At 44.5% G+C, this 14510-nt stretch overlaps 1 protein-coding gene across 1 annotated transcript in view; it reads left to right on the top strand.

Moving 5' to 3' along the window:
* The window catches only part of LOC119436065 (Y+L amino acid transporter 2-like), a 55196-nt gene that overhangs the window by 20088 nt on the left and 20598 nt on the right, over positions 1 to 14510 (top strand). Inside the window, exon 9 of the mRNA XM_037702807.2 lies at positions 36 to 213. Coding sequence (XP_037558735.1) covers positions 36 to 213 — 178 coding nt within the window. The remainder of the gene's footprint in view (positions 1 to 35; positions 214 to 14510) is intronic.

Consider the following 14510-nt stretch of genomic DNA (forward strand, 5'->3'; position numbering starts at 1 on the left):
CTGTCAAAGTGGTTCACAGTTACCATGCTTTGCAGGTGAACATCATACTGCCCGTGTTGTTCTTCCTCATATCGATGTTCCTTGTGGTGCTGCCATTCTTCAGCCAGCCCCTGGAAACATCCATTGGTGCTGGCATCATGCTCTCTGGAATCCCTGTTTACTTCCTCACAATCTACTGGAAGGATAAACCCCTCGCTTACAGGAGAACAATTCGTAAGTATTTGCATCGCCTTACATTGTCTTTGAGAGGCTGTCATGACTTTGCTAGGAATGTGCTGTTGTCTTATGCTCTGTATTGTCTATTTCGTTGTCACATTTTGTGCTGGGAAATAGCTCTTTGCTAGGAAACAGTGATATGCAGCAGCAGGCAGCTAGACTGCATGGCCAAATCAGTGCACATGTACATACATCTACTATCTGGCTCTCTTGTAAAAGGGTAGGTCATATCAGTCACTAAAGTTTTTGTAAATCACTCAAAATGATGTCCAGGTGCCAAAACACCTAGGCTCCAGCACAGTGCCGCACAGTGTCTGGAATGCTGTCGACTGCGTACTTCAAGTCTAGTGCAGAGTCACGTAAAATCTTGTGAAAGTGATAGTAGTATCCCTAAAAGTGATTGCTCGAGAATACCGCCCCCGTATACTTGGTATCTGTGGCCAATGGAGCAAAATTAGCGACGACACGCCGCTTTCATTACGAAAGCTCACTAAAAAAAAATTTCTCTTCAGTGAAGGTTAATATGCACGTCTCGTTCTTTCTGATCGTGAAGTGGGGGGGCATTCTATATTCTTATTTTATAAATAGGGGGCACATTACATTCAAGTACACTTTTATTTCTTTACTTTAAACTCGCGAAAATTGGGTGTGCGTTAAAATTGGGTTAATACAGTAATCATCTGGAGTAGGATGCCAGGTATTTCGGTAGGGTGACATCTCCAACGCTTAATAGTCTTTATCTCTCTATCCCTATAAGCTGCATAATTAATGACGGTGATACAGATGGTTGTGTCCTGTGTGCTAGTTCAGGCAGTCACATCTTCATTAGAAAACAAGGTTGGTGATGTGGGCTTGTTAGGACATCTTGACTACAGGTGGTTGAGCGCCGGGAAACACGAGGACAAAAGAAGGCACATTGGACACACAGGTGCTTCTAACAACAATGATCTTTAGTTCCTTCGCCTAGCCGAACAAAACTACCTTCAGTCAATGACGCTGCAGGTCATGTGAATGATTGTACAATCAAAGCCAGAAAAGGAAGAACAGAGCACCGAGAAGAACCAAGAAAAGTCGAACTGTCATGGCATGCACAGAAAATTCAATTCTTTGTCAGTCAAGGTTAGGGAAGATTTACTGATACACGCGTCACTGAAATAGTGAATTTGCTTGGCTTCAATTATTAGGCTAGTGTCGTCAAATTTGTTTCTGCCTACGATAACTGTTTTATCAAAAAGGGCTTTGCACCCACATCTCTGGCAATGTAGCGCAAGAAAACCATCAGGCGGTGTTTTATTAGCCTTATTTCTGTGCTCTCTGAGCCACTCATTTATGCAATTTCCCGTTTACCTGACATAACAATGGTTACAGGACAGTGGGATAGGATGGATGACGCACATTTTGCATTCAGCAAACTTTTTTCTGTGCTCGTTTTGACACCCAGCCTTCACATTCTTTGCGGGATCTTTTTTTTTTTTTTTTTTACATAAACTGCTCCAGTTTACTGGGTGCTGAAAAAACAACTTGAACATTGCCTCGTGCAGCTAGCTGCTTTAAGCTGTGAGATACACGATAGATGTAGGGGATAAATGCTACATTTTTCTTCTTAAAAGTAGGGCAAGCTTCTGTGTTAGACACACTATGACTCGCATTTACATGCCTGAGTAATCTTTCTGCTACAGAAACCATCAAGTTGGATGGATAGCCAGCCTTTAAGAGCCGTGAAACTTGTTGATTTCAACAAGCAACTTGCACTACATTGCCAGAGATGTGGTAATGTGGGTGTGATGTGGGTGTGAACCCCTTTTCAATGAAACAGTTATTGTAGACAGAAACAAATGTGAAATTACTTACCTAATAATTGAAGCCGAGCAAATTCACTATTTCTGTGATGCATTATCAGTAAAACTTCCCTAACCCTAACTGACAAAGAATTGCATTTTCTGGGCATGCCATGATGGTTTGACTTTTCAGAGTTCTTCTGCGTGCTCTGTTCTTCCTTTTTTTTTTTTTTTTAGTTTTGATTGTAAAGTCATTCACGTGATCTGTGACATCATTCACTGAAGGTAGTTTTGTTCGGCTCGGCGAAGCAGTTGAAGATCATTGTTGTTAGAAGCACCTGTACATCCAATGTGCCTTCTTTTGTCCTCGTGCTTCCCTCCACTGAACCACCTTTATTCATTAGAAAGCTTTGAGAAAGTTGCCAAAATCAAAGTCACTCTTGTCTTCACTTCCACTTTAGTGGCAAAGTCTGCGTGGGAGTGGTTTGCTTTATTGGGGATTCCCATTTTTGGCTATATGGTGGCAAATTATAGCCCCCTCATTTAATAAGTAAATAGCAACATCGTTCGTCATCCGCTGTGCCAACTTCGAATTCCGAGTTAGAGGCCTAGCTCTTTGTTGCTCCAAGATTCCTATTGTTAAGTGTAATCATGGATGAGTCATGCTTTTGTGACACAAATATTTGTTTGCTTAACGCTTGGATGTTTGAATTAGTCGGTCATTGGAAAGGATATGTTCCTTTTCCATGGAATGAAGCAAACAATTGTGAATGGGCAGCAGGAACTAAACAAACAATGGAGAATGGTGAGCCGTGAGTACCAAGCATATAGGTGCCAGAATATGTGAAAATCACTTCGTCACAGGCACTCTACAGCAGCCGTAGATATGCCCTTTGCCAGTACACATTTTTTTTTTCTAAAGTGCATGAAGAATAGGACAGCGTTGTGTATATCGTTGCACAGAGCGCATGTCCCATATCTATTCTGTGCTTTGTCTGTTTTTCGCTCCTTGAATTAATTGATACCAACTCGCCCCATAACTCATCACTCTTGCTTCATGAGTTTATGCATGAACAATCAGTTAAACATCAAAATTGTTAACCCTAGCTGTTAAACATGCAATAATTGCACGTGGTGAACTTTATATAACCTTGACATGAGCAACAAATCATTATGGAATGCAAAGCACATGTGAGAAACAATAAATTACCTGCTGTGAAACAATCTTAAACAAGAGTTGTTAACGCTTCAATCAAGGAATTACAGCTCAGTCCTTTCGGTATTTTGCAGAGGTGATCGCTTTGTGGTTATTTACCTTAAGCATAGCACTCTAAAATTGCGGTGATAAATCTTTGAGAAAAGCAACTGGCCAGTGCTGACAGAGTAGTGGAGAAAACAGCACTATGTTGGCTATGGTGACATGGCTTCTCGAATCAAAAATGGCAGCCGAGGACAAGGCACTTCACAATCCCTTTGCAACAATCTTTTCTTTTGTTATGCACCTATGCCATTAATAGGTATCATTGAATTTTTTCCTCATTAAAACTATCATCGCTTACAGAGAGTTGCAAAACTTGAACGAATAATAATGAAATATAGTTGCCACATCTATCAGTTATGTTAGAAAATGGTTAGCTGGAGATGTTGGGTCATATGAGCAACTTCAAATTGTGTCTGAGATAAAACATTACCTAAAAAAGAATAGCATGTGAATGAATTGTGTTCTAAATTTATTAGGCACCAATGTAAAAAAAATAAAAAGCGCAAGAACCAGTGAAACCAGGCAGAGCAACACTTGGGCCGGTATTTTGTAGCGATGACTTTAAAGTAATAATGCCTTTTCACACTTATTGCGCTTTGTCAGTGGTCAGAGCGACGGTCTGCCCGCGTTATCAACGGGATCAGCCGGCCATGAGCGATGGATAAGACTGTTCTAAAATAAGTCATAAGGCATCGCTACAAAATCGCGGCCCTGGTTGTGTGATGTGCAAAAGGTGATTGCAGCTTTCACAAAATGTCTTGTGTATAATTAAAGTCAATGCTTTTCTCTTGGAAACAACTGGTAAAGACTTTCCTGTAAAGCAGTACTTGAGGCTCCTGAAAATAAATAGTACTATAATAAAGAATTATAAGGAAATGGTTAGTTGTAATTGCACTCATAGGAAGTACTAGCAGCTAAAGGGTTTTACAGACTGAGCTATCGTATGAAGTCCTTTTGGTCTCACAGCTGGATCAGTTTCTCTGAAGCTCATTATGATAAAATTTATGTCAATATCAGCCTGATTAATACGCACCAGTCATGTATTAGATTTGGCCTTTTAAGAGTGCTTGAGTGTATGCTAACAATTGTTAAATAGTTAAACTACTGCTGAGACTGGGTGTCCGACAATTTGTGCTATCCATTCCGCAGGAGGAGTAAGGGAATGTGGGGCTGGGCCCGACACCCAAGTCGTTTAAGTACACATGTTTATATTACATTATTTACAAGAGGTTTTCAAGAATACTGAACATAAGAGGTTCGCGTTCAAGTTCAAGCTGCTGATTTCCCTCTTCCAGTGTCCGTACCCACATTTAACAACTCCGTTGTCATTGTCCAGTCGTCTTCCCCCAATCGGGCATCAGGAGACAGATGTCCTCATGTCCCACCAATCCGGAGGTTGGTAGCCCTCCTTCTCCGAGGGGAGCTTTATCCAAAACACATGCACGTCACTGTGCACAAACATGGGAGGAGGAAAGCACACAGACCCCCTCCCCGGCGCGTACGTATGTTTGGGGTGAATGACAGGTGATGAAGGAATGTCCCCTCCTGGCAGAGCCACTCCTGTTTGAACCCTTCCTGGCAAAGCCTAAGTGCTGACATGAATCGTCATGGTCGAGGATGGCTTGGACGGGGTCGTCAGCTCGTTCACCATTATCGCGTTCTTCGTGAACAACTGTTTTCGTGGGGTAAACGGCCGATCACAACACTTAGTGAAATACAAATTTTTCTTCTTGTGTCAATTCACGTTCAGTTGAGGCTCGTAAACCTTGAATCATCTCTAGCAGGCACAAAGTAACAGCTGAATTTTCTTTATATAGTGTATTGAGTCATTTTTACCACAAGGTCGATTCAAATGGGCTGCGAAGCTTCAGACGAAAAGCGGTCCAGAACCAATTGTCACTGACATCACCAAGGGCAGTTATGGGAGCAGCGATTGAAGCACGACTAAGTGAGGAGGCAATTAACATTCTTAAGGAAAAACGTTTTTAATCAAAAGCAAGTCACAACTTGATCTCATTCAATGAAAATATAATTGCTAATCAATTTTATATACCTGTCATGGGGAAAAAAGATACACCTCTCTATCACTTTATCATTAACAATAAATACCACTTTTTCAGCACTTGCTAAAAAAAGGGGCATTCACTACTCTATCACGTGAAATGCGATGCAGCTCTTGGGTGCAGAAAGGTGCGCTCGTAATGTTGAACTGCTACTATATGTCCCCCTCACATTTTGGATTGTTTGCTTGTCAACATTTGTCTGAATCTGTTTGTGAGGTGTGCTTCAACGTCAGTCCATGTGTTTAGTCAAAAGTAGTGAGTTACAACAGCCAGATATTTGTTTACTTTAGCTGCTTTCGTTCCGCTGCGCTAGCCAACAGACTTGGCGTCCAACGATGCGACCAACACTCAACACTCGGAGCTTTCTGCATCCTACAAAGAAACAATCTTCTGCGTGTGGGTGTGACAGCAGCACGACTGGCATTTCGCTGCATTGCTTTCCGCGCTAGAAGTTCGAAACGGCCATTGAGTTGAATTGCGCGGCATATGAAAATACTGCTCTAAAGGCAGGACACAATAAATTTTATACCTTTGACAACAGAAATGACGTCACTTCTTTTTTTTAACAAATATGACGTCACTTTATTTTTTGCTCCACTGGAAATGTATGTGATCAATAAATATGCAACCTTCTATAGAGGTTTATTAAGTGCTTAAGGCCAGATGCTTTAGAAGTGGTTATATAAAATACAAAGAAAAAACAAAATACAGTGAGTAAAATATTCAGTATAGCTCTTGATTCTACAAATTTAGCCAGTAATCATCATCATCCTGATTTATGCCAATGCAGGATGAAGGCCACTTGCAGTGATGTCCAATTACCCCTGTCTTACATCAGCCTGCTCCATATCTGCAACTCTTATAATCTTATTGTTCCACCTAATTCTATGCTATCCTTGTGTTTCCATTGCCACCCATCCTGTTATTCTACTATACTGCCAGTTCTGCACTATGCATTACGTGACCTGCCCAGCTCTACACTTCCTCATAATATTTATTGGAATATGAGCTACACCTGTTTGCTCTCTAATCCGTACTGTTATCTTCCTGTCTCTTAATTAGCATTACACCTATGATTTTTCGTTCCATTGCTTGTTGTGCAGTTCTTAGCGTCTCAATCTTTGTTAGTCTCCAAGTTTCAGCCCCATAGGTTAGTACTGGTAGAATGCATTGAGTGTATACTTTTTAAGAGTGCTGTTAAGCTGTTGGTCGTGACTTGAGAATGCCGGCTGTACGCACTTCCACCCATTTTTATTTGTCCTAAAACTTCTGTACCATGATTCGTGGTCCCCCGTGACTGGTACTTGGCTTATGTAAATGTACTTTCACAGCTACTAGAGGCTTACTACCAGTCACAAGCTCTTGTTCACTTGCCAGGCTATTGAACATTACCTTACTCTTCTGCATATTAGTCCCACTGCTCTTATTATTATATCATTGCAATTGCTGATGACGTTGCCCTGCTTATCTTTGACTATATTCATGTTCCTGCTGATGGCAAGTCCAATTTTATGCTTCCTCAATCTATTCCAGTGCATTAATTTGGAATGTCACTTGTTTTGCTCTTGTTGATCAGTTTTGGCAGTTTAGCCAATTTGACCTGATGGCTGGAGTTGGAGGCTTTTAGGCTCTGGTGTGTTTCTTTATTAGGTCCTTTGTTGCTTGGCAGAGCTTGTTTCTCTCTTCAAAATTTAGAGATGTCCTGCACCTCACTGGGCTTTTATTACTGCACTTTAGTATACAGAACACTTCTACATCCTGCACAATGCTGCAGTTGTCACAGAGTATGAAATCTATTTCATTTCTTGCCTCCTTGTTTGGCGTTTGGCTCGCGTGAAAGGGAGGAAAGCGAGCAGGAAGTGCGTCTTTCGCTGTGCGCAGGGCACCCAATGTTGCGAGCCACCGGGGGGCCATAGAATAAAGAACCAACTTTAGAGAAGGGAAACTGTACCTTCCACAGTGGTATGAAAATAAGAAGCAGCAGTGCATGGAACTTGCGTAGGCATAAGACAGATGGCGCTGCTCAAACAGGAAGCGGAAATGTAGTTTTTTTTTTTTGAGCAAAATTCAATATGGCCGCTTTTTACCGGTCGCATACGCTGGCACGCGCCGCGCTCGCCCGGTTGGCGTTGCAGCACGTCTCATTGCCTTGGCTGCCGTGTAGTTTTTGCGTTCTAATTGCCAGGAGACCAAAGAGCCTCTACTGACGCCCATAAAAACAAGCCACAAGTGAGTGAACGGAACGTGCAACTTTATTGGCAGAAGACAAGCAGTGCACCTTCTCGTACAAGAGCATAAATAAAAATTGCATGTCGAGATACGCTGGAATCATTAACGCGAGCTCGTAAACGGCTCACTTTCATCGTCGCACATGGCGGTCTGGTAACGAGCGACAACCAGCAGTGGCAAGCAGATTGGACAGTGTCCCACCTGTTTGCACCGACAGTCGTCGTTGAACATGAGCAACTTGCATTGCGAAGCAATCGGGTGACGCAGGCATCTGCTGCCGCAGCCAACACAGCGACATGGACTACCCGGAAATTTAACGTTACCTCCGTTCGAACCTGCACGTTTCTTTTTTTGTTATTTCGGGGGCCGCGAATGTGTAGGTCACACTTGGTGACCTTCTACCTTTCAATATGGACATGGTCGATTTCGTGGGCATCACCTTCGGCAGCCTTTTTGCGGGCCTTTCAGCTTCACACACATCGGACCATGTAAGCAAGTATGCTGGTCTAGGATTGCCGCAAAAAACACACGATACGAAGAAAGAGATAACACGAAGCTGTACTGACAACTGTTTATTTAATGAAATGAACGCCGAACTTATATAGTTCAGACAAACGTGTGCACCCGAAAAGCAACGAGAAATCCAATAAAAACACAGAGCGACTTTCAACAGGGTTGCGATACAAATGCTAAATGCAAACACTTGTAGACTACCGAGGCACCTAACATGTGTGTATCACGTAGAAAAATAAAAAAGTTCCTTCTGGGTAACAGCAACTGACTGAAAACTAACGCAATCACCATCCTTAAAGTGTCGCATGGCTATTGCCTCTACAACCTCTCTTTTCAGCTGGCCATTTTTTCTGCCGATAATCTGCTGTTACCCAGAAAGAACTTTTGTTTCTTTCCACGTGATACACACGTGTTAGGTGCCTCACTAGTCTATCAGCGTGTATCTTAGCATTTGTATCGCACCCCTCTTGAAGGTCGCTCTGTGTTATTATTGGTTTTCTCGTTGCTTTTTGGGTGCACACGTGTGTCTGATCTATATAAGCTTGGCGTTCGCTTCATTAAATAAACAGTTGTCAGTACTGCTTCGTGTTGTCCTTCTCTTTGTCTCGTGTGTTATTTGCGGTAACTTCTCAAATCGTGAATTACCAACTGGCCTACATTTATACTCTTCTAAATGATGGTCACGCCAAATCGTGGCCGAGGAAGGCCACATGCATAATTTGCCCATGGCTGCAGCAGGAAAGGACAGAACGGGGAGCACCAATCACGAAGCATGTAAATTGGGAGTCTGTCATTGTGCGGACTGCAGGAGTGAATGCTTACCACGGGAGACTGCTTCCCAATGCAGCTGACCAGGCCCCCACGTCCGAGAAACGTAACACGGCAACCATAACCAAGTCAGATAACAGTGAAATGAGACTGCAATCAATGACCGCATAAGGTCCACACAATACATTATACATTGGTGAAGATCCATATGGCAACAGTGAGCATTCACGTACATAGGTCGCTTACGGCACATTCAGCTGTCCGACTACAGGCATAGTGCTTGCCTTCAACACACATGGTGGTCTGGTAATGAGCGACAACAAGCAGCTCAAACTGATTGGGCGGCGTGTCCCACCTATTTGCAGCAACAGACACCATTGAATATTAGCAAGTTTGCATTGCGAAGCAATCAGGTGACGCAGGCATCTACTGCCCCAGTCAACACAGCAACATGGACTACCCAGCATTTTAGCATTAACTCCTTTCCAGCCTGCACGTTTCTTTTCTTTGGAGGGCCGCTAATGTATGGCTCACACTTGGTGCCCCAATTTATCTCAGTATGGGCAAGTTGGTTTCGTGGGCGTCACCTTCGGCAGCCATTTTTGCGGGCCATTCCACCTAGGTAGCTATCAACTTCATACACCTCAGATCATGTAAGCACGTATGCTGGTCTATGTTCATGCCAAATTGCAGCTGACGAAGGCCACAAGCAAAATTTGCACATTGCTACAGCAGGAAAGGACAGAACGGGGAGCACCAATCACGGTGTGTGTAAATTGGGAGTCTATGTTGCTGTGCGGACTGCAGGAGCAGGTGCTTACCTCGAGAGACTGCTTCCCACTGCAACTTACCAGGTCCCCACATCCGAGAAACGTAACACGGCGACCACGACCAAGTGGGACAGCAGCGAAACCAGACTTTGTAATCAATCACTTCAGGGGCGTTCTGCTCCGGCTGCAACTGAATTCCCCTATATAAGAAAAGTACCGCCATCCTTTGATCAACGCGGCTTCGCTTTCTCCTGTATCTCCGATTGGATGATGATAGCGCGCGCTTTGACTTCTTTACATTTTGTTTTTCTCTGCCTCAGAGCCATGTTGAAAGTCACTCTGCGCAGCCGCAGTCTCCGGCAGCGGTGGCTTGCGCTCGCCGGCCAGCCTGAAAGCTTCAACGTGGATTTTCTAGGGCCGCCACCATCGACTTGCTTTTAGGATGCCTCGATGCCAGCGCCGCCGAACGGCGAATGGCGGCGCTGGCATCGAGGCACCCTACTTGCTTTCGCAAGCAAAAAAATAAAGAAAAAAGCAAGCAGCTTAGGAGAGGAGGTGGCGGAGGAAAGAGTAGATGGCTGTACTTTTACTATATAGGGATTTTAGCTGCAACTGCGTATGTGGCGGCTGCACATGGTCGCGCGGTCGTATCTTGGAAGCGATCTGCGTTGGGGCCAGTGTAGGTGCGTTGGTCATAGAGTTTCACACTATAAAACCTAGAGGGAAATGTGGCGCTGCTGCGCTGTGGTATGTAAGGGAATGCTAGTATATTGTGGATTCGGATTGGCATCGTTCTTGGAGAGCCAGAACGCCTTGAAGACGCGCCTGGCTAGCACCGTTCCGTCTGTCACAATGATTCATTTCCTGCTAAAACAGGACGTAAAAAACTGCTTTAGCTTTATTATTACACAAAAACATGTTTTGTTTAATTTTGAGGACATACTATTGGATGCACAATTCTATGAAGCGTAAAAAGTATCAGCTAGTCGCTGATACTTGGAGTGAGTTGGAGGGCAGACGACAAGATTCTCGCTCGCTTTGGAACAACTTGTCGTCTGTTCTTGCTTTTCTTCGCTTGATGCTGCATTGTAGGTGAGTAAACTTTATTGAGAGATGTAATATGGGTGAATGAAAGCCTTTTCTGTAGTTTTTATTTTAAGAACGCGTTATTTGTGTAGCCATATCCACGTTTTATACGAAGCCTCGTACAACGCCAGCCAACACAAGCCTCGCAGACACATATCCCGTCATTCCCATGAGGGCACGGCCGCCCTTTAAGAATCTCGCATAGACGGTGGCGCCAGTGTACCCTCTAGGTGTTATAGTGAGAAACTCTATGGCGTCGGTGGCTCGTAGCTTTGTGCGTGCTGTATGTTCTCGGAGCTCAGTTTGCGTGGAAGCGATAGACAACAGCACGAAGTTCACTTCGCTCGTTGTATTGCCCTCTAGCGGGCGGCATGAAGCTGCATAGCTCGGCCGCTTTTAGGCTGGAGTGGCCACTCTTGTAATCCGTATGTTACTCTATGGCGAAGCTTCCGCACATGGCGGCGTTTTGCAACCGTCGCCATCTGTGTTTCGGGGGCAAGGTGTCGGAACGAAGTGTTTTTCGTTCTGGGTTTAGTTTGGTTCCACTGAAAAAAAAGTTCCGTTCTGGTTCTGCTTCGGAACGAAAAAAAAAAAAGTGATCCGCAACGTTCATAACGGTTTTTGTTCGCATGCAAAAATTTAAAAGCGAAGTAACGATAAAAGCAGTATTTATTTTTCTCTATAAGTGAATTGCGAATTCTGAGATAATGATCAGTGCCTCAAGTCAAGGCATTGAACATGATCTCAGAAGCAGCACATCTAGTGTACTCGCCGAAATGTGAGACAGCTGTTCTAATAAAACAAACTTATAAACGAACGCATGAACGAACGATAAGGCTTCGGTAACAAAGCGTTGTACTCGAAGAAAAGGAAAGGATAAGCTCTTCAGCGCGCAAGCCCTGGGTTTTGCTACGATGCCGATCTACTAGTGCACCGAGCGGCAGGCTTAGATTAGTTTCGCGACCGACTATCGCTCGCACTATCCCTGCCTGAGATACGCGCTTATGCGGACCCCTCTTATATACTGACGTTGCCTGACGTCGGTTGTTTCGGATTGCCGACTTTCCCCTTGGACCGAAAACCGATAAAAAAATATTTCGGTTTCTCTCCGAAACAAAATAATAAATAACGTTCCGGTCACGTTTTCGTTCCGGTCAAAAATATCGTTTTTTTTTTTCTTCGTTTTTCGTTTTTGTTCCTTTCCGACACATTGCTCGGGGGTCAAGCAAAAAATAAACTATAATGTTACACCCGAAATTGGAAGCAACGTTGGGATTTTATGCTGAAAGTTTAAAGAGTACGAAAAGAAGATATAGAGGCACGTACGTACAGGATTTTATGCTCCTTGGCGCGAATGGTTCAACTTCTTTAAGATTCGACAATTTAACTGCTGCGTAGAGTGTTTCTGAGCTTTCAGCTTTGCAAGCATACCAGTTTTTCTGCCTGTAGTGTGCTCAGAACGTTTGTTATTGAGAGTCATGGGTGAGTGAATACCGCGCGGCATTTCTTCACCGAGCGCTCCGGTTTCGTTTCGACAGGACACAACACGTTGGATGCGGCAGCGTCCAGATGCACGATAACGAAGAGTATGTAATCACACCTTCGTTTACTCACAAATTCCGTGCGCTAAGCGTATGCGAAATTTGAGGTGAAGCACACGCTACGCGTTTAACCAATTCACACAAATAACAAAACTACTGACCGAACCACCGCGGTTAAATAAGCAACGCCATTCCGCACAAGTATATGACCTCATTGATTCCGCACAACAGAAGGTCTGGAGCGATATTGTAGATAGTCAAATTTCGCCATATTGCCACATTCTGCAATGGCAGGCGTTTTGAGCCAATCAGAGAGACCGTAGCAGCCCCTTGGTCCAGTCAGGGCTGACAAGATGACGAATTCTACAATACGGCGGAATTTGACAATGTTCTGAATGGCACAATTGCAGACAGGCTTGCACAGGTCCGCTATTTCTTGATGGATAAGCACTGAGTCCTTCGGCTGTCTACCGGCCCCGACCTGGGTGGAGCCACCGGATTGATTGGCGGGCCCTCCGGCCCCGCTTTAATTCTTTCTCCTCAGGACCTCAATAAAGTTCGTACTCACTCACTCACTGGAAAAGCACTGGTCTGTAGGGGTCTCTAAGAACCATCTGATACAGTGGTCATACTCAACTCCGACACCGGGCCGCATCGAGTCCACATTTAGCTCCTTGAGGGCCGCACCGCTAGGCGTTCTGCCCCTCTCTCTCCCCCCTCCCTCTTTTCGCAGTGCTGCAACTTCTTGCCTAGCAGTGAGCACATGGGAGAGGGAGCCGCAGGCGGCACTGCATGCCGATGGGTCAGTGTGGGTGTACCGCGGTTCAAGGAAACGGTTTGCAAAACTGCCTGCTATGTAAGCGCGGGCGAGAGCGCTTCTTGTGCGCATGTCTTCCTTCGCATTTGTCTCTCCCGCTCATTTTAATATATGTTTGGGGGAAAGTCGTATCACACCCGCACCTACTTTGAAGCAGAATGATGACCACGGTTCAGTAAAGCAGGTTGCTGGGCTTATTCGTGCATGATTAATTACCAGAATTGTGGCGCAGCAAAAGACGAGGCAGGACAGGAGCAACAGACTATTGTAACATACTTCTATTGTAATCCACAGTAACGAATATAATGGAGATCGTTTTTGATTGTGCCTGCTGCGCATGTTCTCTACACCTGTATACATGTATATAGTCTCTGTCTTCTAAAACTAAATCAGTTGGAAGTGTGCACCTGTCTGTTGCTTCTGTCGTCCCTCATCTTTTACTGCGCGACAATTCTGGTAATTAACGGTCACGTTTTGTCACGCCTGATCTTGTTGGCGTGCTCTTATCGCTTAGAAAGGTCTATCTGTGCTGGTTATTTCATTGTTTGCATTGTTCTGGCGCGAAAACTGCTATACGTCTACCTCGCTATCAAAAGGAACACTGAGAGTTGGACGAGTCAGGAAACGGGCAGCAGGCGCAGTCGGAGGGAAATGAGTGTGTGCGAGGGGCCGCATCTAAGTTTCGGGAGCCGCGCGTTTGAGACACCTGATCTAATAAAGAGTAAACTCGAAGAAAGAAACGTGCACTTGCGTTTTATAAGACGCCAAAATGTAATGTAACAAAGTTAATTGTTACATTATTTGGCAATCTTTCGAACAAAAGCTTTTTAACATATTTATCAGATAGTTCTTGCGTTGTTTGTTTTCCCCGTACCTAGCCGCGCTTGAATCGGGCTCTACTCCATGTTGCCTCCGGCAATTGGTTTTGGACCGATTTTCGTTCCAACTTTCGCGACTGATAGAAATCAGTGTTGGCGGTAGCGTTGGTATAGCCCGGCACATACCAAGATGCTCTGCAAGAAACGCGAAAAAGTTGCTGAAGAGATGGCAGCTGAAGTCGCTCAGTGACGGAGACGCAACCTTGGCGCCGTGCTGCTTGAAAGCCTGAGACGCACGACGCTCGCTTGCTTCGCTTTTCTGAAGCCGAAGAAACGTTGGCTGCAATGGCAGACGTCTGAACAACGCAACGCGTTCCTGGATTTCCCAGCCTACTTTACAGACAACCGCATTCTTCGCATCTTCTCAAAAAAATGTCACAGTTTCGCTCTCAGGGCGAAGCAATGAATGCGATAGCAACACAGCAATGTCATACGAAGTAAGGTGAGCGGCATTGGTAGCAATATGAATTGTAGTAAACATGAGCTGATTAAGTAAGCAGGTGTGCTGCGGCGTAAGTAGACCGACATGAAGAGAGACTCGATGACCACGAGAAGGCGCGTGTGAAACGGTGGTGTTGATGAGAAGCGCT

Source organism: Dermacentor silvarum, chromosome 1, assembly GCF_013339745.2.
Source record: "Dermacentor silvarum isolate Dsil-2018 chromosome 1, BIME_Dsil_1.4, whole genome shotgun sequence".
Classification (NCBI taxonomy): domain Eukaryota; kingdom Metazoa; phylum Arthropoda; class Arachnida; order Ixodida; family Ixodidae; genus Dermacentor; species Dermacentor silvarum.